The following is a 26,873-nucleotide window of genomic DNA, read 5'->3' on the forward strand; positions in this document are numbered from 1 at the left end:
TTAAGAGTGGTAGGGCTTTTTTGTAGCCATTATCTATGCAATGTAGCAGCACAAATCTCACCCACAGACAAGTTATGTCTTATAGTTGTGCCAATGGACTGCATAGATACATCTGTGCTTATGTGCCTTTTCTAAGCAGCTAACCATCCATGTTATGTGAAAACTCTTAGAGAAGGCTAGGTCTTCTAAGAAAAACTCATACTATTTTCATTCACAGTATCCTAAAAGACTTTAACAGGATGTTGGAAATCCAGTCCTCTTTTACTCTTAGGTGGCATTTTGTCAAGTCAATATGGTTTCGCCATAAAAGATTGGACGACAGAAGTAATCCCTCTGGTGCTTTTCTTAGGTGAAGTAATGCTTAATATAAAGTCAGAACTATAGCCAGCATGATTTTGGGAATCGTGGACCTTAGTGGACAATGTGATATACACTGAGATAGTAAAAATAACTGTCTTAAGGCTCATTTTCAATTTGTAAGTGTAAGTATGGAATATTAAATGGGCTATTACATTGTCCTAGAACACACGCTCCCTGCATATGTTATGACTCAAGAATTCATTTTCATAGAATTTCTTCCTTTACAGCCATGGCCTCCAGTAAAACTTTCAGATACTTTTAGCTGCCTACCGTTTTGGTATCTGCTCAGTGCCCAGACAAAGGCATAAGTCATATAATAGTACTTTTGTTGACCAAAATATTATAAAATATATACACACAGATATATATATATATATATATATATATATATATATATATATATATATTTATATACTTTTAGACTTGTGCCAAAGCCAATGTATCATCGATTTCTTGAAGCATCTGCTGGGTCAGCAGTTTCAGAAGCAGCGTTTCTCTTGTTCAATTCACACTAATATTCACCAGCAAACTACCCTGCTTCCATACGAATGTGGTATAAATGGCTTTAGATGCCTGTTTGGCACAATGCTAACATATGATGACAGTCCACCTAGGTTTCCGGGTATTCCAACATCATTTTGGCTAAGATATTTGAATCAGTATCCAATAGAACAAGGAATCAATAGTGTCTTGGTTTGCATTTTTGAAGATCAGATGTAAAATTGATCCTTTCTAGGATTCGTCTAAGGTCACTGAATAAACTATGGAGAAGTGTGGTGGAGTAAGTAATTTTTATCAAAATGACACGTCTTGTTTTAAGAAGTTAATTAGAATTCCATTCAGCCCAAAAGCATTACAATTATGGCTCTTCTAGGTCTGATTATAGTTAACTCCATTTCAGCTTATAGTTGTAAGTTGCAGACCACAAGCTATTTGTGCTGTTTATGAGAAATCAAGGAACTGCTTGTTCAACTCACTAAGTTACCATCACATTATGGAGATTTTGCTAGAATCTTAGGGCCAGATGTATCAAAAAACGGAATTGGATTTCTTAAATAGCAAATTTTAACAAAGCGCTATTTAAGAAATGCAAAATGGTATGGATAAATTTTGCGATTCAGTAATAGCGATTTCGTAAAAATTCGCAAATGCTATTACCGAATCGCCAATAGAGAATCCGACCCCATTCGCAACTATGGGCCTGTAAGCCCATAGGTGCGAATGTTTTTGCATTTCCCAAATTGCGAATCCCAGTTAGAAATTCACAAATTAGGAAATGCAAATCCCAGCTGCACCCCAAAATATTTTTAAGGACATGTGAAGCACACACATGCCTAAGGGGCATGTGTGCGCTACATGTCAATGTTAAAAAAATTATTTATAATGCATTTTTAAAATTTGCACATGGTTACCACCAAACTTTAATTTGTGGTAATTGCATTTCCTAAATGCCCAATTTGCATTTAGGAAATGCTTGATACATGTGCTTTGGAAATCGCAAATAATAATTCTCTATTTGCGAGTTCCAATTTAGAGAATCGCTATTTTAGTGATTCCTTAAAATTACAGAGTGAATGCCTTTCTTACATTGTGAAAGGCATTTTGGCATTCGCAAACGGCCGAATTTTGCAATTCGCACCGTTTGCAAATGCAGAAAAGCTTGATAGATCTGGCCCTTACTGTCCTATTAATCCAATTCTCTCCTGCCAACGGCAATCCTTATAGATTTGTTTTGCTTCAAACTGAGTGTTTTTTATAATCCTTCTTCTATTTAATTTCAGTAACATGGATAACTTTATAATTATACATGCATAACTACCAGAGACTTTCACACAAGTTTTCTTTTAGCGCGGTTTTAGCAAATCACGTTGGCTTATAAAATATACCACTGTGTGGACTACGGTTCCGTTGTGTACTCTGAGTTAACCTGATTACTATATCAATTATAAACAGACTAATGAAGCAAGGTCATATTGGATATCATAGTGTCCACCTCAGAAGCTAGGCCTAAGACAAAGCTGAATTTGCATTGCTCATAAACAGCCCTGCCAAGTACCACGCATCAAGGATCAAACTAACACATTTTAATGCTGGTGTCTGCATCACCGCATTAAAATGCTTCAGTCACGCTTAGTGCGCCCCAGAGACCATCCTGAAAAAGGCAATCAACAAGGCTGGCTGCATTTTCCAAAAGGAGGCAGCACACTTTCGGTTTGCTCTAGTGCATACCATGACATGCAAAGCTGTTGCAGAGTCTCATACACAGATGTGACCCGGCTTGAGCGCCTACATGGTGTCAGGTGAATGAGGAAAATACCCGCACTATTAGACGGAGGACACTGGCCGCAACAAAGTCATGGATCTGGTGGCTGCTTGCCTTCTTACGTTTAAGATTCGGTAAGCCCCCAGGGCGATACCATGCTGAGTGGTAGATAATTCCAGGCAGCAGCCGCCAGCTTTCTGTTATAACGAATCAAACAACTTAAATGTGTTGCCAGTGTGTCGTTCTCCCCTGTGTCGCAAACAGTAAAAAGTCCTTTCCATCTCAGCAGCTGATAGAGACCCCCATGAGTAATTTCGGTGCCAGACGGCCAAGTCAGCTGTAGGAATGCTGGCCTGGCGTGTGGTGAGCACCTATGGTGTTATCACTGCATACCAGTTCCAGGTATCCCCTATTAGTGAGGTGTAGACAGTGTCTAGGAAGCCAGGGATCTCTAGGAGTAGCTGTGGATGAGCAGCCAAGACTTATCTAAGAGACATTTAAAGCTTATGCAATACCACTACAGTCACACAGCACTCACACACATGAAAGCACCACATAGCGTTATTATGGTAACACACTTACTAAAATACTGTATAGGCAATACCCTACTAGCAGGTGAGTAAATACACTATTATATACACATTAGAAGTCAGGAATTGGCATAGAAATCAATAGATAAGAGTGAAATAATAGAATGCAATGGAGACGCTGGTGGGGGGGACCAAACCATATACTAAGCGAGTGGAATGCGAATGGTGGCCCACCATCCAAGGAAGTAGAATCTGTAGAGGGGAGCTGGAGGAATTAGGAACCTAAAAAAGGTGAGTACCAGGGTGCCCCCCAGCGACCAGGAGAGAAGCGATAAGTACCTGCTTTTTCCCCAACCCACAGGTAAACTTTGAAAGGGACTGTGCAAGACCCAAGCAAAGCTGGAAGAAACCCAAGGTGAATCCTGACAGAAGAGGACCTGCAAAAGAAGGGGACCATGTCCAGTTCGGGTTGAAGTGTCCGGTTGGGGCAGGAGCCACTACCCACCCTTCTGGAGATGTAGGACCTGGTCGGCAATGGAGACAAGGAATCAGCTGTGCAGCACTGGAACAGGAGAAGAGTTCCAAAAGTGATGCAGGCAATGCCCCACGATGGAAGAAGAGTTGGAGTCAGTCAGTAGTGCTGGTTAATCACCAACAGGCAATGCAAAGGCGAAAAATGCAGATGAGGACTTGCAGAGCTGCCACGGACCAGCAAGGTCCAGGGATACTCAACCAAAGGAGGGGAGTCCTAGGTGCCCCTCAGCAGTGAGGAGAGTCAGAAGACGAGGAGGCAGCCTCCACAGGCAACTCACAAGCAGCATGCATAGGAGTCGCAGTGAGGCCCACTCAGCACACTTGGATAGGAGTCCCACGTCACTGGAGCAGCAGGCAGGAGGCTGTGCTTTGCAGGGAAGAGTTCTGGAGGCTGGGGCTCCATGGAGCCTAAAGACCTCTTGGAAGAAGAGTCAACAAGCCTTTGTAGCTGCAAGAGTCACAGTGCACAGGGGTACTGGCCTGCAAGGAGAGGCAAGGGCTTACCGTCTCCCAAGCTGAACATCTGGTGTAGAGGACCAAGGGGACCACTTCAGACCACCACTTGTGATGCAGGATCCATGCAGTTCCGGTAGAAAGAGGGGATTCACGGAGCAGGTCTTTGTTGCAGTTGGTGCCTGCTGATGCAGGGAAGTGACTCCTTCACCCCAAGGGAGATTCCTTCTTACTTCTTGTGCAGGCTGAAGACTCGTCACCCTCAGACGATGCACAGCCAGGGAAATGTTGCAATTGGTAGAAGGAGCCGGAGGAACAATGCTGCAGAGTGGAGTCGTTGGTGGAGCTGCAGATTGTCAGTTCGTGGAGGGCCCAATTGCAGTCCTGATGGCCAGAAGGTGAAGTAAACGCGTCCTGCTGGAATCTTGGACGTCAGAGTGAGAGCCTAAACAGCCCAGGGAGGGGGATTGGTCACCTAGCAGGGTGACCACCTATCAGGAGGGGGCTGTGATGTCCCCTTCCTGACCTGGCCACTCAGATGCTCCCAGGGGCCTCTGCCCACCTTGGATTTAAGATGGAAGAATCAAGTGGCCACCTGGAGGAGCTCTGGGCACCACCCTTGGGGTGGTGATGGACAGGGGAGTTGTCACTCCCCTTTCCATTGTCCAGTTTCACGCCAGAGCAGGGACCAGTGGTCCCTGGACTGGGGCAAACCAGTTTATGCAAGGAGGGCACCAAATGTGCCCTTCAAAGCATACCAGTGGCTTGAGGAGGCTACCCCTCCCAAGCATTGTAATACCTATTTCCAAAGGGAGAGGGGGTTGTCTCCCACTCCCAAAGGAAATCAATTGTTCTGCCTTTCTGAACTTGAGCTGGTCAAGCAGCAGGAGGGCAGAAACCTGTCTGTAGGATGGCAGCAACGCAGGCTGCCCGGCAAAACCCTGCAAACTGGTAGGAGCAGAGTAGTGGGTGCTCTAAGGAGCACCAAGAGTACATGGGATCATACAACAAATACTGGGAACAGTATTGGAGTATGATTCCAACATGTTTCATACCACACGTGCCCAGGATCGGAGTTACCATTATGTAGCTGGACATAGTGACTATGTATAGTACACGGGTAAAATGGCTTCCACGCCCTTACAAAGTCTAGAGAAATAGACCTGGAGTTCATAGGGGCACCTCTGCTCATGCAGGGGTGCCCTCACATGCAGGTACTTACACCCTGCCCTCTGGGCTAGGAGGCCCTGCGGTAGGGGTGACTTACAATGATCTGGTGCAGTGACCTGTAGTGAAAGGATGCATGCACCTTCTTACGCAGGCTGCAATGGCAGGCCTGCAGACACATTTTGCATGGGCTTCCATGGGTGGTACAATACATGCCGCTGCCCATGGGAAACCCCTGGTGCCCCAATGCCCTAGGTACCATATACTAAGGGCTTACACAGGGGCACCAGTATGCCAATTGTGGTGTGTACTTAGTCAGGAACAACTTGGTTAGCAGGATCCCAGTGAACAGTCAAAACACACTGACCCCAGGCAAAAAGTGGGGGTCACCATGCTAATAAGGGTACTTTCCTACACCAGCCGTAAACACAATACAGTTGCCATTAAGAAGTTAAAGTTCCCGAGGAGGTGTACGATTTCTAAGGAATAACTGTACCATCCCGAAAAGTAATGGTTTTCTGACTACCTGCTTGTCTAATCCTTTGTCTCTCCGAAGAGCGCACAAGATGACATCAAACCTATGCAGATGGAACATTTCAGAAAGATGTGGAGAGGGAAGGAAGGAAAGTGCTTAAAAGAGTGAGACATATGCACTCTCAAAGTCACTTCCACTGAACAGAACTTAGTAATATTTAACTCATAGGTCTGGCTTGTTTTGGGGGTATATTGTGCCCTATTGAGTTATGTATCTGATATAATAATAGAAAACTCACAGGAATGCAAATACTCGTCTTCGCTCTGCTTTGCTCCCGGGGAAGTATCACACAAAGTGTTACACATACAACAGTATAATGTCACTCATTTACACCCTAAAACCATATAAATGTCACACATAAGGAATCCAAAACCTTGACAGCTCTGTATAAAGGTTGTTTATTTCACATATCCATGACAGGCAAATTATTCAATTTAAGTCCACTATATTCCCTAAAGCAGAGTGTGTGTACGGTATTTGCATGTCATTCAACAGTCTCCCTAGGATCTTAAAGCTTTTTCACATTTGTAAAGCTTTTGAAGCCAGCACTGTCAGATATTTTCATTCCTGAAGAAAGATGGCATGATCTTACCTTCTTCAGTGCATACTCCAGCTCTCTTATCTGGTAAGCAGGATTCACAGCCACCTCGAGGGTTAAAATAAACGACAAAGGGTACATCATTACAAAGAGACACAGAGCAAACAAAGTAAATATAGACACCTATCAAAGAAAAGGCATTGAGCACAAAGTGCAGATAAAAACTAAGAAGTAAAGCTACATAATGATTTGACTCTCCATCACTAACCTCCTGTGTTCCTTTCTCCCTTCACTTGCCATAAACTCCTTGTCTTTTCCAGCCCCACCCTACGGCATTTTCTCTCATGCCCCTGCTCTGCCCTACTTGGGGCAAGTCTTTTGGCCCCACTTGTTCCACCTGGCTGTTATCCCACACTGCGCTGGGAAGGTCTTTTTCAAATTTTCTCCAGCCCCTGATGGTGCTCCCCCTCAACCAAACCAGGCACGATCCCAATGATTTCTCCGTTTCACCACACTCCTCTGGACCTTTGCAATCCCCTCTCCCACTTGGGACTTCCAGGTCTCCGTAGGTGTGTCTCTATATCTCAGTTGTTCTTTTCGGCAACATCTTGCTCCCTTGTCATTAAGCCTCGCAATAAACATGTTCTACCCACCTGTCTCCTTGATCCACAAGGATACTCTGTAACCCACACTGTAATGAAAGAAAGACACCTGACCGCACTACCCACTCCAACACAGCCTGTGACCTCATACCACCAACTAAATCATTGCAGCCTCGTATGAGGTGGAGAGTTGGCTGAGGAAGTGTCAAGAATAACACTATCATGGGATACTCAATGGCCACTACCACCTGCCTTTTCCTCATGGAAGAAGGATGAAATTCTGTTTGTCCTGATCCTAAAGGGGCAACTGCTTTGGGACCTTTGTATCTACAGTGCTAAGACAGGACCTCCTCGCTATGTTTTTGTGCACCCTTTACTCCCTCTTTGTTTCTTTACTGTAATATTTAGAAAAGTTCTGATCCCACTGAATGACTCATCTTGTATACTCCACTCACTTGAAGGGACATTTTCTACATATTTGCATTATATTTCAGGGTCCTATTTAGTATGTTTTTTACTAGAATATCATATTACACTGTTTAATTCTTCACAGTAAATTAAATCACTTTTCATGGCTTGTATGAAACTTTTTTTGTGAAGCACTGTGGCCCTTTGGGTCTTGTCCACACTATAGAAAACTCTTGAAAAAGAAATAAGTAGAATGAAAATGCAGTAGAGCTACTCCTTTCCCTACTCCAGTCTCTTTGCAAGGAAGGGCATGCAATAACCAGGGGAGACAAACATCAGATGTTTCACAATAGTGTCTCTCAGAGGAAAAGGGCATTTCATCAAGCAGTTAGAACACCTTCCCCTGCAGATTCCCCTGGGCTGCGCAGCTGAACTGCTGTCTTTTCAGATATACCTCATCGCCAGGGAGACTCACTCAACACAGCCACATTGATATGGGTAAGAGCTCACTGGGTTACTTGCAGGGACTTCAGGAAAACATCCAAGGGACAGACAAGTTTACTTGACAGACTTCATGTCACTTGAACAGGAAGCGTGTATGTGCACAAATGTATGTATGTGTGCAGGCATTGGTATTTATAAAGCAAAAACCTATCTGGGAAACTACAGAGGGCCCTACATTTTCAGGTGTGTAGTGAGATGATACAATATTGTGTACATCAAGAGGGAATTTAGTTCTCTTAAATGCACAGATGCATGTCATTGCCTGCCGTACCCTCACATTGGAAGGGAGCTGGATCCCACTGCCATAAGCTACAATATCCCCTTCAGGGACACCCTAAAATATCCCCCGGGGAGTAAAGGCTACCCTTCCCAATGTTTAGTTAGCCATTTCTGCAAGATGGCTGCTGCCCTTGAGAGTGCCATAATATAGCAAGGATATCATCAATAATATATTAATATCCATATACACACACATACGCAAATGCGTTGTATAGTGCAGGCAAAAAAACAAATCTGCCATTAAAAAGCTATGGATTGTAGGAGATGCCTTCCTATAAAGAAATCAGTATCTGCCAACTGTAATATTAAACTGTCTGGAAGAGGAATGCTACCTACTAGAAGAATGAACAAGGAATGTTCGATGGAGGTTGTGAATTGAGTAGGGAAAATGCTAATGAAATTAGAAAATTATTTATGTTCTAAAAAAAATGAAAGAGGGTTTAGTTGCAAGACACTCACTGAAGACAAAGGGTCCAATGTGAAAAGTGTTTTTCTGGTTGCAAACTCTTCGGTGAAATACTGGGTTTGCGGTTGCAGAAACCCCTTCAACATATGTACTAAATGCATTTTGCGATTCAGAAACATTTTTCTGAATCATAAAATGGATTTATAAATCATTACCGAATCTCACTTTGGAAAATGCGTGTTAGGGATTTATTTATTCATAAAATGCATTCCAAAAGTCATGTTCTTCTCTCCTCTGCAGGTGCATTATCAAGAAATACTGTTAGATAGAATAAGGCTTTTGTTTATTGTTGAGGAGTGTTAGATTAGTCAGTCTAATTGAAACTTGAACATGGACATGGACATGCAGTGTGTGGGCATGAAAGCCTCCTGTACCAGGCAGACCAGACTGTTGCTAACTTCAAGGCAGTACATCTGCACATTTCTTTGTTCTGCCCTTAGTGCCTAGGTAGTCTACCGGCTCCCAGAAAACATCACCTCCAGAGGGAGCTGGTGGGATGGAGCTCCCAGAACTTTCCATTGCGTATTAATTGTGTGATCATTACAATGGTTTAGAAGATCCTGTCTTTACTTCATTGAGAAAAGACCTTTCTCAAACTCTGCTGATTCTCCTTGCCCAGAGTGTTGAGCTTCATGGTTGAGCATTCGTGCCTTTTCCCTGAAGACAGTGTACTTGGCGCAGGATTAGAGGTAGACCAAAGTGGTCCATCCATGGAAGGATAGGTGAATGGCCATCAAGTGTCCTTTTTGATCAACTGCACATACAAAGTCAATTTCTCTTGGTGTTCAGATTCCAAATTAGAATTTTGGCATTGTGCCGAGTTCCACAAGGGAATACAGAAATCCCTCAATCTTCAACCAGATCTAAGAATCTGGAAACTCTGAGGTTACCGTGCAACTTAATACTTGTCCAGTACATTGGCAAATTGCTGGTGGTGTCAATGTTGAAAGAGGCATGCAAGCAAGATACGACTGTCCTATTAAATGATTTGGCCAAAAATGGGCATAAAGTGTCCCTTAGTAAAGTAAATTAAAGTGCTGTCAGAAAGAAGTTCTGTAATTGGGACATCACATTGAAAAAGGAGCAAGGAAGAAAATAATCTCTGCTATTTTGAAAATGAACCCTCTTGCTATGCAGAGCGAAGTCAGAATGTTTTTGGATATGGTGGGCTACTGTCGTCAGTGGACACCCAACTTTTCCCTAGTGGTAAAGCCTCTATAGAGGCTGACACACAAGGATGTGTTTGATGCAATGCCATGGGACACCAAAAGCATGAACACCTTCGTGGAGTTGAGCAAAAGTCTCTTCCATGCCTGTACCTAAGAATGCCAGATTACAGTAAAAGGTTTGTACTATTCTGCAGTGAGTGGGAGGGCTGCACTTTCTCAGTGCTTACACAAACACATGGTGATTTCGGAATACCTGAAGCTTACGTCTCAGCTACACTTGACCTTGTAGTTATAGGACGGACAGGATGCCTTAAAGCAGTGACAGCAGATGGGTCAGCATTGAGCAGAGTGAGAATATAGTCATGGCTATTCTCTTATAGTGATCATTTGCACTAGTGCCCAACACCTGACCAGTAGCTAATTAACCGAGTATGAACAAATCATACTGGCAGCTGATAACATTACATTGAAACTCTGCTGCAGTTTGAACCCTCCCAACTGTTACTACTGCCTGCAACTGAAGGTGATGGGGGGAGAAGGTTGAGCATGGCTATCTCAATATGACTGAACTATGCACCAAGTCAACGCCAGATTTTAAAAACGAATCCCTTGCATAGCCTGATTATGTATTGTTTGTGGACAGCTCATACTTGAGAGATGTCACAGGAAATTTGAGCGCTGCCTATGCAAAATTGGCCAAATTGGTTACTCTTACTAAAGCTTGCTTTATCTCAGACCAATTGAAAGTTACCATTTTCACTGATAGTCAATATGCCTGTGGTGTTTTTCTTGACTTCAGACAGCTGTGGTCACAAAGAGGGTTTCCAACATCTGCTGGGTCTCTCATTTGAAATAGAAATTATGCAATGAAATGATTGGCGGTGCTACAGATTCCTCTGGAAATTGCTTTGGTTAAATATATATTGAACACAATCTCAGCAATGGCTATGTCACAGCTGGAAAGCTGTACATCAATGAAGTTCCCGGTATTGCACTCTTGGGTCCTGTGCATTTAATGGGGAATATACAAATGAACCTGAGAGTGAGATCAGTTTCAGTTTGTGGTTGACTGTTATTGATGCATGGGAAGGGCACACGATTTTAAGAAGAAGCGCTAGAGATTGAACAACAGAGTTAGGTTAGAGCAGGTAGTGCGAAAAATGATGATGACATCTGGTTTTCAGCAGATGGAAGAACATTGTTTCCAGACAGCTTATTGTCCCCGATGATAGGACATTGCCATGGTCCTGCACACACAGGGAGAGACAACATGTTGCTTCTGTTCAGGCAGAACAGGTTTAAACCCTGCTTTAGAGTAATGGATGAGAAGCCGCTGTGTCAATTGCCATCAGTTGAATGTAGGAAGGAGAACACCAGTAACAATGAGTCAAACAGGGAGATCAGGTGGTCCCTTAAACAGAATGCAACTGATCCTTATTGAAATGCATGTGTGTAACAGGCTGCGATATGTCCTGGTTGTAGAGTGTTTTGTCCAGTTGGGAGAATTTCTACCCAACTAGGCAAACTGCCAGTCTTAAAGTAGCCAAGTTATTGCTGCATGAGTTGATAGCCTGGTTCAGGTTTCCGGTTTCTATAAAGCCAGAACGTTGAGCCCACTTTAACAATTAGGTCTTGAGAATGCTGTGTGTAGTTTTGCAGGTTAAACAGAGACTGAACTATAGTTACCGGCCTGAGGCATCTGGAATCAGAGAGCAAGCGAGTAGGATTCTACAGTCCCGAAGGCTAAAGTGTGTGTCTACCTCTCTGAAGTGGCTAGATACCTTCCCTTTTGTGCTGATGAGTCTTTGAAGTACACCTGATCAACTAACAGGATTGTTGCCCTACAAGATTCTCATAGTAAGGGGAATGAGGCTGCCTGCTGTGCCTGCTAATGTGATTGTGAATATTTCAGATGATATGATTCAAGGTTACTGTAAAGGACTGGCTGAGCTGGTGCATTTTGTCTCTCATCAGCTTGAAGCTGTAACTGCCTTCCCCCACCAGGAGCAGTGCCTTGACCTAAGTCTGGGAGACTACATCTTGGTGAAGAAACACGCTAGAAAATCATGTCTTTAACCACACTGGCGAGGCCGCTTTCAAGTTATTTCAGTCACCAAAACTGGCATCTAATGTGGTGGGCTGCCTAAATAGGTGCACACCTGCCATACCAAGCGAGACGTCCTGATGAGGAAGTGATGAATGCAATCACTGACTCAGAAAGAGAGGCCACAGACGTTTCAGAGCCAATCAGTATTACAGATTCAAGAAGTGACACAGAGTCAAACTGAGACGAGTCCTGAGCCTGTAGTGAGTGAGACAAAAGCAGCTACATTGAACCAGTGCCAAATTAAAAGACTATTCTGTTCCACGAGAAGGACCCAGTAATGTGACCAGAAATGACAAAAGGAGGGAAGGAGGGGCTAAGGGTCAGAGAGATAGCGATTGAGTTCATTGGTGGAATGCATCCCACACACTGTCACTGAGGAGATTGACTCAAGTGGATTAAGTGGCAGCAAAGATGATCAACCAGAAGAGTTAGGTGATCAAAGAGGATGAGGATGCCCAGTCAAAGGTACTCCGCTCCGGAGTGGGCATACTATGCAGACAATGAAATTGACTGAATCTTCTATGAACTGCATAAGCAAAGAACGGTGCCTTCAGACCCCTGGTTAATCAGGCTATCACAGTGAAAGGTTTTGATTCCTGAATTTGATCACCCCTGCCCTGACTGAACTGTCTATGAACTGAACTTTATTGAACTTTGCATTTTTTGAATTCAGAAGATTCCCTAGGGCCAATGTTCCTGTAGAAGAGTAGGGTTGTCAAGAAGAAGATGGGGTAGGGCTAGAGATGACTCACAAAGATTATTATACACAAAATAATTGTATAACAATGAGGACCGTTTTGCCAGTTTGCACAAGTAGAAGTCATTTGCAGTAGCAATACGCCTATTTGCTGTGAAGGCTTGGCTGTAGAGAAACAATAAGCACCCTTACAACTAACCAATGTAGAGCAGTAGTGGCTGTAGTGTTGATTATTGCCATCAATAACCTGGTTGCTTTGCTAACAGGGTAAAGTTCCCCTGTTGATCCTGGTCCCATCAGGTCAACCCCATAGACCCACTATACATGCCCCTTCACAAGAAGATAGATGTAGTTTTGATGTTAGAATTCTACATATGAATGCTTCAGAAAGAGATTTTTCTACTAATACTTTCTTTAAATTATTGTACAAGTACACTGTTGTGATAGATGCCAACGTCCGCTATGTTTGCACTCATTTGCCTGCTGGGGGGTATTACCTACAATCATATTCCCCTTACCTATAGCATCACCTGTAGTATTCTGTTAGCTTTTTATATCATCAGGGTCACTTTGAATACTATTTCTTGAAATATGATTTAATCTTTTCAGAAGTACCCGTGTAAAAAAAATTGAATCCCCATGCCAATGTGAAAGAGGTTAAATTGTTTTGCCATTTCTTTAGGTCCCCTACAAAATTCGACACTGCTCTAGCTAATAGAAATAATTTGCCATGTTTAATGAGTTCCATTGAGAAGAAATCTATTCATTATGTGATAGATAGGAGAGCTATGATACACCAGAGAATTTTAAGAGGGATGGATATCCTAAAGGATGTGTGGAAGGAGGAGGGGAAGTATGAGGGAATGGGAGTTTCTCTTAAACTTACGCAACATCAAGGGGAATGTATACTTACAGAAGGGAAGATGAGGTTTGCAATCAGTTTATGAGTCAACGTGCTCACAAGTTTGAGGATCTAGATAACACAGATCAAGTGCTAGCAAGAAAGGATCCTGTCATTCTGAGTGTACAGGAAGCTTATTTCAAGTTCACTGCAAATTGGGCTTGTACATGTTACCTACCTTTAATTTTACATAAGATTTATCATGTAGATCGCTGAGATGCTCAAGCAGTTGAGAACCCTGCTAGGGACAAAGCATAGTAGCAGTGCATCTCAAATAGTGGGAGATATTTTCTGGAGCTATGATTCTTTCAGTAGGCGAGGTCTAAAGAGATTCAGAGATCAGAAAGCTTTCCACTAGAGTGGACAAACTTGCAGCCAGGACAGCTGGATCTATGCAGGCTATAGATACTGACCTGACTGCTATAAGGTCTATGGTTCTGCAGAACTGACTTGCATTAGATATTTTGTTAGCAAAAGTCTGCAAGATGCTGAAGACTCAACAGTGTTGTGCTTTTATACCAGATAAGAGTGAGGAGATAAGAGTGTATGTGAAGATCACTGGAGCGGAAACTGAGTTGAAAGAGCTTGAAGCGAAAGGTGCTTGGGGAGCAGGTAGAAAGGGTTTATCTGTTATAGGTAGTTGCCTTGACAAATTTGGTAGTGGACTTTTAGATGTTGTATTGAGACTAATATTGATTATTGGGATTTGTTTGAGTCACTTATTTGCTATGGTGAAGGGGTTTAAATACATGAAAACTAGGAAACTTGTGATTAAAGGAAAGGGTACCAAGAGGGAAAGAAATGAAGTTAAGATGGAGAAAAATCAGTGTAAAGCTTATGACGAGATGAAGGAGTTGGAAAAATCTAGACGTAAGTGTTTGAAGACAACAACATTTTGAAATGGTCTCAGAAGGTTGATTTGTTCTATGTGATGGCTATTCTACCCATTGAGGGTAGGCGGGGACTGAAGCAGCATAATTTAGTGCTTTATACATTTACACATTAATCATACTGATTGTGGGATAACAATATTAACATGTGTGCACTGTATTGATCACAGCAACCGTAGTGAGAGCCACATATATAAACAATTACAATCAAGGTATTCACTCATTCTAACTGTACTTGGTTAGCTGCCATCTTTCTTTTCTCTTAACAATGACATGATTTGTACCTAGGCCCAAGCCACTTGAACTATTTCTTTATAAAATGCATTCTAAGTTTCATGTTCTTCTCTCCTTTGCAGGTGTGTTAGCGAGGACAGCTTGTCAGTTAGAATAAGGTTTTTGCTTAACACAGCGATGACGATGCAATGTGTGGGCATGGGAGAGAGACAATTGTACCAGATAGGTCAGACTGATGCTAACTTTAAGCTGCACATTTTGTTTTTCTAACCTGGGGATTCTATCTGCTACCAGAGAAAATCATCTTCTGATTGGACTGTCCAGAGGAAGTTGGTAGGACAAAGCTTCCAGATTTTCCAATGCATATTAGTTGTGGGATTCTTTGAATAGTTTAGCTAATACTGTTCTGACATTATTGAAGGAAGACCTTTCGCGAACTCTGCTGATTCCCATTCCCATTGCCCAGGGTTCTGAGCTTCATGCTTAAGCACTCGTGTCTTCCCCGAACCTTAATTTGGTTCTTCTGATGCTGACATCTTCCTTTATGAACTTTCCCTTGTCACTTTCGATGCCTTATTGACAATAGGGAACTCCTTCATGGAATCAATTTATTTCTTACTCTGTGCACTCTACGTTACCATATTTTGCATCTTTTTCTTTATAATATATAAATTTAGACTGCATAACTATATTGATATGCATGCTTTTGGGATAAATTGACTTCTTTGATGATTGTTTTGTAACTTTACAAAATTTTTGTAATAATACCTTCATGGTTTCGACACCATCCTCTCTGTTATGTTTGTGGAGACTAATTGGTTTCACTGTCATTGAAATGTGTTGCTGATACTAGCTCCTTTCAAATGCTACCAGTTGACAACCAAAGGTCCATGAGACCAAGGGAGGATCCTGTAAGAGGACTATACTAAAATATTTAGGTACAGAGAGATTCAACAGATCAACAGCACTGAGGCACACAAAGCCAAACCATTGGAACAGGAGACTTCCCAGCCCTGATTCAGGACCAGTTTCATAGTCTGGATGGAGGAGGTTGATTTGAGAACACTGGTGCCTGAAGCAGTAAGTAAATTCTTCCATTGTCCACCAGCATGCATCAAGTTGTCAACAGGAATGCTGAGGGTACAGCAACTGCAAATGTGGCTTCATGATAAACTGGAATAGGATGTGTGCAATAATCAAAAAGAAATAAAGGAAAATTGAGAATTAAGAAGGGAATTGGGACCCATCAGCATTAAAGGCCCTGAGCAGTGGGTAATCTTTGTGGTGGTATGAACTGGAGGGCACATTTAGAAAGCACTCTTCAAATCCTCCTGCGTAGACAAGCAGGATTGAAATATTAGAATACTCGTATACAAGTACAGTAATGATATACTACTATTCAAGCATCTTATTTCTACGTTTGAGTGTTGTGAAAGCACTGAACGAAAATTAGGAGTGTCCATCAGTGTAGGAAAGAGGAGGATGAGAACAACCGAACGCAAGGTGAAGCATCATTACTCACTATTCCTCTCACCCCACACATGATCACATACATGACCAGCAGAATGTCTACCTAAAAGTTGAGTCTTCAAATGTTTTCTGAACAACAGGTGTTAGGCTCTGCTGTCCGGCAGGACTCTGGACACAGAGATCTGTTTCCACCATCTTTATATCATATGGCTGTTATTTGCTGGATGAGGTGAAGATTCATTGACAGAAAGTACCTGGCCTTACTGTACTGGAGAGCTACATTTGTAGGTAGCAGTCTCATATATTCTTGTAGGCCTTGGAGGTGATGGACAGGATTTTACACCTAATGCTGCATTTCAAAAGAAGCCAGTGGAGATATTCCAAGCCAGGATTTTCTAGAGGTTGAAGCAGAGTTTGGCTGCCTGTCTTTGCTGTCTGTAAAGAAGCTTCTTCGGGACCTCATTGTAGGTCACTGCACGCTAATTATGTGGGGGAATTACTAGGGTCTTAGCAGTTCATGTTAATAAGTGGCAGGAGTTTGCTGGACTGGGACTGATGTAGGTTTACCCCACCAACAACAGTGTTAATGTGTGTGGTGAATGAGAGACCTGCATTGACAATCATCTCCAGGGTTTTAACTTTAAAATGTAGTTGATGGGTGATGCTGGATCCTGGGCCACACAAAAGGATTTTTGTCATTGTTGTAACCACCTAGTACAGCCTAGACAAAGGACATTTTCTTCATCCAACAGAAAGTGTGGTCTAGGCATTCAGTGATGTTTGTCTGGCTTTCTGAGTTATCGCCCTGTCAGAATGAGATCTGGGTATGCTCTACAAAAGTGTGCAAGTGGAAGAATGTAAATGCTGCATAGCTCAGGTGAAATGAAGAATCACAGTGAGACAACGCAGGTGAACGCTTGTGCGGAAGAGTCTTCTGACCCGATTAGTACTACGTATGATATATATAGCATAGAATATACGCAGATGTGCAGTGTACTATGACATTAAATACCATTGTTGAGTGTGGGGAGGATCCATCTCCTCATCAATAATAACTAACAGCAAATTTTTTGCACTGGCCCAGCTTTAGCACTGGTGACACCTGCTGGGACAATTCCCAGATCTGTCCCCCCCGCCCCTCTGTCCCCTAATGGATCTCCTCCTCCACAGATTCCCTCACTTCCACCCTCAAGGAGTGCACCTCATCTCTCCATAGCCCCTCTATCACTGGCATTTTTGTTTTATTGTGCTTGTTGACAAGGACAAGGAAATTGAAAGTTCTGTTTTCCTGGACATAAAATTTATGGACAAACAAGTTGGAGGTTTATTGTTGTTTCAAGATAAAACCAACACAAGGACTTTGAAGATAGATCCAGAAGGATATTTAATTTGGAATTGATATAATTTGGAACAGGTTCAATTTTGAAGTAATAAATAATGTATGAATTGCATAGAAAGATTTTATTTTTGACTTTATCCTAATCGTTGTTTAATTTCTGTTAAATGTATACTCAAAAGAACGGGTAGGGCTTCAATCATTATATGTGTGCCATTACGAATTAATTGAAATTGTTAGACAAACCGAAGGTTTATCTGTCAGGTGTCGTAGGGGGGTGGACACCTCAGTTTTGTGCACCATATATATAACTAATTTAGTTAACTAATTTTGGAAATAGGAGCGCCAATTACTCACTACGTCATCCTCCTCTATTCCGGTAACAGTTCTGTGATCTGCATGGTACGTTTTTCGCAGCAAGAACAGTAATCCTTTGTGCTACTTTTTGGTATTAGACAAACCTCCATCCCCAGTGGGACATTAATCATCATATTTATCATGACAAGTGTTTAATGTTGCCTGTACTTTGCTCAAAGGAACTGATAGCAGGTGCTTTTAAACCCATAAGTTATTTCTAAACACAGCGCGCCTCAGCTGAGCGCCATGTGTGGCTGCACCCGTCGCGCTGCCCTAAAGCTGGCCCTGTCTATGCATCTGCATATATGGGTCATACAACGATATTTATTTTATTTGTACTTGTTTCATCAAAAGGTACCTAACCAAAAGCATGCTGTAAGGGGTTAAATTTGTGCAGTATGGCAGAATCACACTAAAGAGGCCTTGTTACTTTTGGGAGAGGTGTTGCTCTGTGTAAAATAATTGTCAATACGTTCTGAGCTTTGATACACTGTGGTAATACATTTTATTTTAACATTTGTATTGAAGCTATAAATGTGTGAATGTGCGTTAATTAGTACAGTTGCTCTACACAGCGTGAAAATTGGGCCACATTTATTTCCACTGATATGGCACAAATATATATATATATGTGTGTGCGTGTGTGTAAAAGTTCTCCCTTAAAAGAACAAGGTCCTATTTCTATGTTATTCAGGCACTTTTGAGATAATCTTACAGAACCTAATCACAATCCCATGCAGGCGTCTGCCCTGGTGGTGCCTAAACGCTAAAACAGTTTCTCTAATCACATAAATTAGTGTCTGCCCTTAATGGTGCCAAATTGCTGAAGTTATAGGTCTTATTTCCCATTAAAGCTAAAGCAACCATTTAAGCAAGACTGGGAAATGTGTAATGTCTGTTGGCAGGTGGCATACGTGGTTTAGCGATTTATTGAGGGCTCACTAATGACTGCTGTACATGACTGGATATAAGTAAACAATAAAAGTGCAACGTGCTTCGCTTACCAGAATGATGCCGGCTTGAGCTGTCGCAAACTGCATCAAAATCCACTCGTAGCTGTTTGGCCCCCACATCCCCACTCGGTCACCCCGCTGAAAGCCCACGGCAAGCAGCCCCGCTGCTAGCTCGCCCACCTAGGGAACAGACACAAGATGGTAAGAAAACCAGACATTGTACAGACACAAGATGGCAAGAAAACCAGACATTGTACACACACAGCGAGCACAGGGCTCTGCTCACAGAAAATGTCAAAACGACAGCACTGTGCCCTCCTAACACAAAAAGGCACACAGGCTCCGTATTATTCGGAGAGATGTCACAAGAGGAACCGGACACTGCCCGCGTATTCCACAATCTCTCTTTTGGGAATTATGAGTTGTATGCACAACCACTGAAAGCACTGTTCAACAACCAATCATACAGGATTATTAGTCCCACAATATTTTAGGTGTTTACCATGGACGTCAATTCACCAAAATGACATGGGTAGCATGAGTGACATCACACACTCTTTGACCTTCATGTTCACTCACACACACTTACACATTCACATATACACAGTCTTTCCCACGTAACCATACTCTCACCCCACGCACGCGCACAACCTACATTTAGACGCAATTTCATATTTACCTCAGCTGCCAGTGAAGGTCATATTCCAACTAATAAAGGGACATTTTATTACAATAATAGTAAATAATGTAGCATTTTTTACTATTAGTGTAATAACAAATATATTTAGCCTCCTTGAGTTGCTGTGAGGAAGGGTAGTTAAAGAATTCTGTTCCAAACAATAAGTTTCTTGCAAAGTACCATATAAACAGTTATTCAGAAACATACTCTGTGAGCTTTGGCAATGTTACAGGAATACAAAAGGACTATCAGGGTCTAGTTCTACTCTGCTGAAGAAAATTAAGTCTTCACTTATTTGGCTGAGGAAGACACCTCCACACAAGGATAGGTTTTAGATGTACACTCATAGTGGGGGGATCAGTACTCAGAATTCCTACATAGCTCCTAAAGTGTGGAACAACCTATGGCTTTACATAATAGCCTTCTCCTCGCGTCTTGAATTCCACAAAAAGCTGAAAACCTGTCATTTTGAGGAGTCCGACTAGGCCCTGGGTTTCCTAGACTCACACCTTGTCAGAGCCAGGATACTCTACTAGGTATAGTGCGAATGCTCTACAAATTGTCTTACATAACATAACAATTTCCATTGATCAGAAGAAATCCAGTGCATACCATTTCATGCCACAAATTAGTTTGCCTCAGTCTGCCCTTCTGATTTATTAGTAAGAATTCTGGTTGTTTTCACCTCAGAAAGAGGGAACTGTGTTGCCTCAAGACTGACTTTGAGCTGTTGTAAGTGATCCTTTTCCCAGCATTCAGGGAAATTAATGTCTCTGGAGTGTCACCAATTGCAGTTCTTCCAGTTCTTCCAGTGATCCAGCACACTGTACCTTATAGCACTTGGGATATTAGTTGCACAACAGCACACATTTCTCCAAAGTACCACCTACACTTTTTCAAAATGACATCAGTCACTTCAAAAGTGATGCAACCAGACTATATACATTGCTTAGGCAACTCCAATCATTATAACATGAAGTAAATATTTACATAGCTCCGTGACTCTTTTATAGAAAATATTGTTTGATGCAGAGTTTAATATATGTTCGGAATACCCTTCTGTAGGACCGGTAGAGAGGAGGTAGAAGGTAGGAAAAGTGCTAGTCTTGTCAGAAATATTCAGACAGTACACATGTGGGACTCAGTTAAATTCATAGACATCTCACAGGGATGCAAAGTGATATAGCAGAAGTGTTAGTACTGTCCTGCATGTCACATTGATCATCTATGTGTGACAACCTATGCATTGTGTTAACCAAATAATTAAATGTTTAGCTGTAATGTGGTGCACTAAAAGGCCATATTAATGTGCCTTCACTGTAGGTCACCAGTTGAAACACATGTGGTATAGTGTTTTAACTTCATGTTTGAAAAATTATTTTGCCTCTATGTTGTACTTCATGATAAAAACAGTCTGCATTAAAACAATATTAGATTTCATGTAGGAAATGGTTGTAAAATAACATGCAAATGTAGAGATTGTAGTACCACTCCTGAGGTATATGAAAGTGTTAAAAAAGAGTTTTCGTTTTAAATGTACTGTAACATAAACATGTCTGGTAGCTTATTAATAATGGATTTATAGTCTAGAATGTTAAATGTATATTAAATACATAAATGTACTGTTTTAATTCACTTCCATTAGCCTAAGCGAAGCCTGCAACCTGCTTTGTGACTGTGCAGAAAATGTTTAGTAATTTTTGTTAACATGAGCTTTTCTTTCAGATATCGTTCTCATGAGAAAGCTAGCTTGGAAATAGATATTTTATTGTTTTATGCATAGCAGGCTTGTGAGATAAACCTTGAGACCCATACATTCAGGAACAGTGGAATAAATAAGAATACAAATGTTTCAAATTTGCATAGAGGAGTACAGATGAAAGCTGTTCACATGAAAAACCTGAGGATTCTCACTGATGTTGCACTCTGAATCGTATGACTGTTTGCCATTGGACATTTCTACCTTTTCATCATATGGAGTGATAGATGGACAGATTATCTTGAACTATGAACTTTAATATACCATTCCCCAGCTGGACTTTGGTCACTCTTCCATTCTTCACCACTTGCTGAACCCCTAGGACTCTAAGAGGTATAACCCTTTCTACCCTTTATCCCATTGAAATACCTTGCTAAGCCTTAGAAAGATTTTCCCCCAACCCAAAGAAGAAGACTCTTGACCGAGCTCCTGAAATGCTGATGCCTTCCCTTTTTTTTACTTACCTTTTGCCCACTTTAGTTAGTAGCCTGTTACCCCAGATTTTGTATTTCCAAAGTATTTTTGTCCTTTTTGTGCTTTTTCCCTTAGTGTCCAATGTTTTTGTCCCAGCACATGCTAAATAGATTTGCTAATTTGTAGGGTTTCCTCTTGTCTAGGTTATTAAGAACTGCAGGTTAGAACTGCTAAATAATTAACAGGATTAGGCAGCGCATGTTACCGTCTTTTTAGATTTTTGTATTGCTTTTGTGCATTGTGTATATTGATTGTTTAGTATTTTTTATGTTAATTCATCTGAAATTCCTAAGAAGGTTTGGGAAACATTTATGTGGCTAAATGAGTCATCTTGTAAATGTAATTGATTGTTGAAGTTTTGATGCCTAGTGTCTTCACACCCTAACACGCTGGGTGAAAAGATTCATAAACTCCTTCCTAGCATAAATCCTGTGAAGGAAAATATGCTACACCAACAGTATAGTGAGCAGGACTTTCTTCACAAACTCTGCACATTTTATTCATGTGCCATTTTAAAAGGATTAGTGAACTTAAATTTATTTTATTACACTGTATTGTACATAGATGGAAAAATGAGCCAAGTAAACACATACTGGAATATTTAACATGTGGTTGAGACTGGTTTTCAATGGCAGAAGAGGAGAAAATATACTCCCCCTCATGCAAAAGTAGTGATGCGCAGCAATGTCGCTCTGTCTTTGCCACATTTATGGGGCTGGAAATGCTTCTTGTCTTTTACACAACATAATTTTCTTAATCTAAATGGTCTGATTTCTCCACAAAACAACATTAAAAAAGATAAGGTTCACATATGGGAAATGTGTTAATATTAGGAACAGACTCATTTCTCGAGGCAGGAGGGAAGGGATGACAGCATGTTGTGAGTCTACCTGGCTTCCTTACATTTAAAAAACAAGCCAATCTACCGATGGTGTGGGCTACTGCATCAGTGAAGCGACAACACTACCATCTTGAAGATTCCCTGGGCATCAGACCATCGCGGTATTAATGCTAAATAGTAATAGTCAGGTATTGGTTGACAATACTCCCAGAAGTTCAAACCAATTATCCTGAACACAATATCCGCTACGAAGCTATGGAAAGTGAACATCTGGTGATATTCTGTACATCGCAAGAAAACATGTACCTACCTAGATAGGACAAAAGTCGCGGTCACCTGGTAACTTTCATTTACAATGCTTCCCAACTGCAGGACAAACCGACAGTAGGCCAGTGCTAGGCACTTTATAATCCAGATTTATTGTATGAGTGTTTAGTACTGCGATAACTGTATGCTTCATACTATTGGGCCAGTTAATGTTGCTCTATGGTAAAATACATAAACTTCAGGTTAGGCCTGATATCTAGAAAGATTACCAGGCCATAGCAACCCAAAGATAGATCTATCTGCCCCTGCATGGGCACACAAACAAGAAAGCGCGTGCGCTCGCACTTCCTGCTGCGGAGTGTAGCGGCTGCATTCATTTATTGAATGAGTCATTTTATTGTGCCTCTTCCACAGGGCTTTCAGAACCAGCCGAGCCAAAATACACATACTGGAGTACCTAAGTGGCGTAATAAAACCGAGAACCCTGGGCATGGCATCCCGCCACTTAATAAGATTAGGATGGGAAAATTTGTGCTTACAGATAAACGTGAAAAACAAAAAGAGCGGGAGACAGGGCACTGCCCCTGAATTAGCGCAAGGAGGCAGAACCAACAGAAGCGAGAGGAAAAGCAGGGTGCGAGGTGAATCAGAGAATAACAAGCTTTGCCAAAGGCAGTAGGTATCACCTATGCAAAATCTAGTGGCTTTGCCAATGTGTTTTAGCTGTGTTGTACACCAGCGTGGCTGTTGTTCAGCATGGCTAAAAATAGTGACGTGCAGTGGAGTGGCATAGAGTGGAGTGTCAAAATGGGAAGTATAGGGTTTAAGAGTGGAGTAAAGTACTGTGGAGTATCACAGAGTGCAATGTCTTGGAGTGGTAGGGAGTAGAGCAGCGTATACAGAGTGGAGTATTATAGAGTGTTGAAGATTTGAGTGGCAGACAGTGGAGTGATGTTTAGTGGAGCTGAAGGTCGTAGAGTGGACATTTATTGTATTTTGATCGCCAAACTAAAGGGGTTTTGCCTGTACACACCTAAAAACCCAAAGAATAACTCTTGTTACACCAAAGACTGTGGTAAAGGAAACGGTATACTTATTACAGCAATAACATCCTGTATCCTGTCTGTGATATTAAAAGCTAGGCCGTATTGCAAGTCTACTTTAAACACAAGCAAACTGATTTGGGAGGAGGCGAACTGGACAGACCTTACTAAGGCTAAAGCTAGAGATACATTCTGGCACATCATAGCCAATGGCAGCAGAGAAAGTAACAACTCTAGCGGCCACTTCATTTCTCCTTCTGTTTGAGTCAATTATTTTGCAGATCTATATTCAAACACTACATTGTCGGAGCATAGTAAACATGACGATTTTATTATACCAGTGAGAACCAACAGCTAGCTATCAATTGAGCACTTGTCCTTTTCTATCTTTGACACAGTGCTTACCATAGAATCTTTAAAAAAGGACAGTGCCCCATGCCCCAATTTAATTTCCAGCGATCTTTATTGTTCTGACATCAAAAATGCGCCGTTGAGTGGCGTAGAGTGTAGTGTCGAATAGTGGAGCAACAAGAGAGACATGGAGTGTCATAGTGTGGGGTGTCAGAGTGGAGTGGCCCAGGTTGGAGCGGCGCAGGGTTGATGGGTGCAGAGTAGAGAGGCTCAGAGCGCAGCAGCGCAGAGTGTCGTATAGTATAGTGAGAGTGTAGTGGAGTAGAAATGCCTAGAGTGAAGCGGCATAGGGGGTCGTGGAGTGGCATAGAGTGGAACAGAGTGTCATCAAATGCAGTGTTGCAGAGAGGATCGGAGTGCTGTATAATGTCATTGAGTAGGGTGGCACAAAGTGGAGCTGCATGGAGTGGTGTAGCATAGAGTGGTTCAGTGTGTTGTAGAGTGGACTGGAGTGCCGAAGAGTGGAGTAGGGTGGAGTGGCAAAGTGTGTAGTGGAGTGAAGTGTAATAAAGTGGAGTGGTGTAGCATGGGGTGGCGTAAAGTGGAGTGATGTAGCATGGGGTGGCATAAAGTGGAGTAAAGTGGCATGGAGTGTCATAGAGTGAAATAGCAAAAAGTGAAGTGTCATGGAGTGCCACAGAGTGTAGTGGAGTGAGATAGTGTGTCAGAGTGGAGTAGAGTGGCATAGAGATGAGTGTTGCAGTGTTGAGTAGAGTTGCGCACTGTAGACTGGCGTGAAATGGAGTATGCATGGTGTGGTAGCGCACTGCCACCATAGACAACACATTTTCATTTGAAATTACCATTAAATTTGCACATACAGTTTTACTGATAAAACTGTACAGCGCAGAAACAATAATTTTTAGAAATGGCATCTGATCTTATTAAAATATTTGTTTCCACCACATCAGAATTACAAAAATGTGTTATAAGTGTGTTGGAATTTGGGTCTCTAGTAGGTAGAGCTATGCATCTTGTCCGAGTAGGGACCACAATCCTAGTCAGGGTAAGTCACTACTCAATCTAAATTATCCTGTGCTCACCCTCTGGTAGCTTGGCACTGAGCAGGCAGGCTTAACTTAGAAGACAATGTGTGAACTATTTGTGCAATAACTCAAACAGTAACAACACCACAAAATGTACTCTACACCAGTTTAGAAAAATAGAGAATATGCATCTGAATAAGAAAAGACCAAAACAACAAAGATTTAATATGCACAAGTCAAGATATCACTTTTATTAAATGTTTATATGGGTCCTAATCCATAAGAATCGGTGGTTGTGTCCCAGTACCTAGGATAAGTCAAAAATAATGATGCCGGGGGGCCGCAGAGGAGGTGATGCATTGGAAAGTGAAGTGAAGTGTTGGCTTTTCCGGCGACGGCAGAGGTGATGTGTTGATTCTTTCCTCATGGGCAAGGTGATCAATTGATTTCCGAGTGTGCAGCCTTGGCTCCTTACTCGGATGAGGGGATATTTTGACACCCATGGATGAAGCGTGGAAAATTCAAAACAAGCTGTGATAATGAAATAGGCGCTGCGTCAATTAGGGAGGCGCTGCGGCGAATTTTCAGTCACAAGACAGGTGCTGCGTTGATTCTGCAGTCCTGTCTGCCAGGAGATTTATCAGTGCTTTGTGTGAGGTCAGGCCACTAGCCTTTGAAGTGTAAGTGCAAGCCCCTCCACCCTTCCTGCCCAGGAAGACCCATCAGAATGCAGATGAATACTGATGCAGCTGAATGTCCTGTGTTTATGGCACTTCATCTCTTAAAATCTCACTGCATATGACATTACATGGTGTGTTATTGAAAAACTGACACAAACGAGATCCAACATGACCTAGATACTATTACGGTATGAACAAAGGTGGGTGTGGAGACTTAACACAGATAGAAGCGGGTTGAACAATGAGGTCCCTTGGTCCTCATTACGGAGATAATTACCATTGACTAGTTTAAGACCCACTCTCTTATTGAAACTAAACAAGAAATGCCCAAACTACTGTTACAGTATGGACAACTGGGTCCCCAAGATGCAATTCCCCTCAGCTACTGATCAAGTTCAATAGGAGAGGCTGTAATATACAATTTAGAGTACATTTGTAAATACTTCCGGTAGTTTACCAGTTTCTTGAGATACATATAGATGTGTTTTTGAACCACTAGCCTTCTGTAGGTTCCTGGTAAGTTGATATCCATTGGAACTGTAGTGTGTAAATAACGCAAATACCCCGCCACTCTTTGATTTTTGCCCTTCATTTTAAAGTTGCCAGAAAATAATGGTGCACCTGAAGTTGCCTTAGTTGACCTTGAACCCAGGGCCGATTGACACCACACTCAAAAAAATAAAATAACACTCCCATGAGTCCCTGAGAGCAGGCCCCGGGTTAATCCTTTGCTACACCAGATTCTAGGCCCCAGGACTAGAGTTGATTGGGAATCCGGTTAACTATGATTTCTAAAGCATTAGGCACATGAGTAGAACAAGTTATTTCTACTCGGTGCTATTTTATATCATGGGGAGTTGGAAGAACTACATCTCCCATGAGCACCTGAGTTTGGTGGCGCAATAGTGACACGGCCGGAGGTGCCCAACTAGGCCGTTTCTTTCGATGCTCTTTCAAAGCCATGGTGGCCTTGAAATAGC

General features: G+C 42.0%; 1 protein-coding gene across 1 annotated transcript in view; it reads right to left on the minus strand.

Moving 5' to 3' along the window:
* ACSF2 (acyl-CoA synthetase family member 2) overlaps positions 1 to 26,873 on the minus strand; it is a 599,164-nt gene that overhangs the window by 331,681 nt on the left and 240,610 nt on the right. The window contains exons 3-4 of the mRNA XM_069200070.1: positions 18,805 to 18,933; positions 6,435 to 6,488 (exon numbers count right to left, since the gene is read on the minus strand). Of these exons, the coding sequence (XP_069056171.1) occupies positions 6,435 to 6,488; positions 18,805 to 18,933 (183 nt within the window). The remainder of the gene's footprint in view (positions 1 to 6,434; positions 6,489 to 18,804; positions 18,934 to 26,873) is intronic.

Source organism: Pleurodeles waltl, chromosome 7, assembly GCF_031143425.1.
Source record: "Pleurodeles waltl isolate 20211129_DDA chromosome 7, aPleWal1.hap1.20221129, whole genome shotgun sequence".
Classification (NCBI taxonomy): Eukaryota; Metazoa; Chordata; class Amphibia; order Caudata; family Salamandridae; genus Pleurodeles; species Pleurodeles waltl.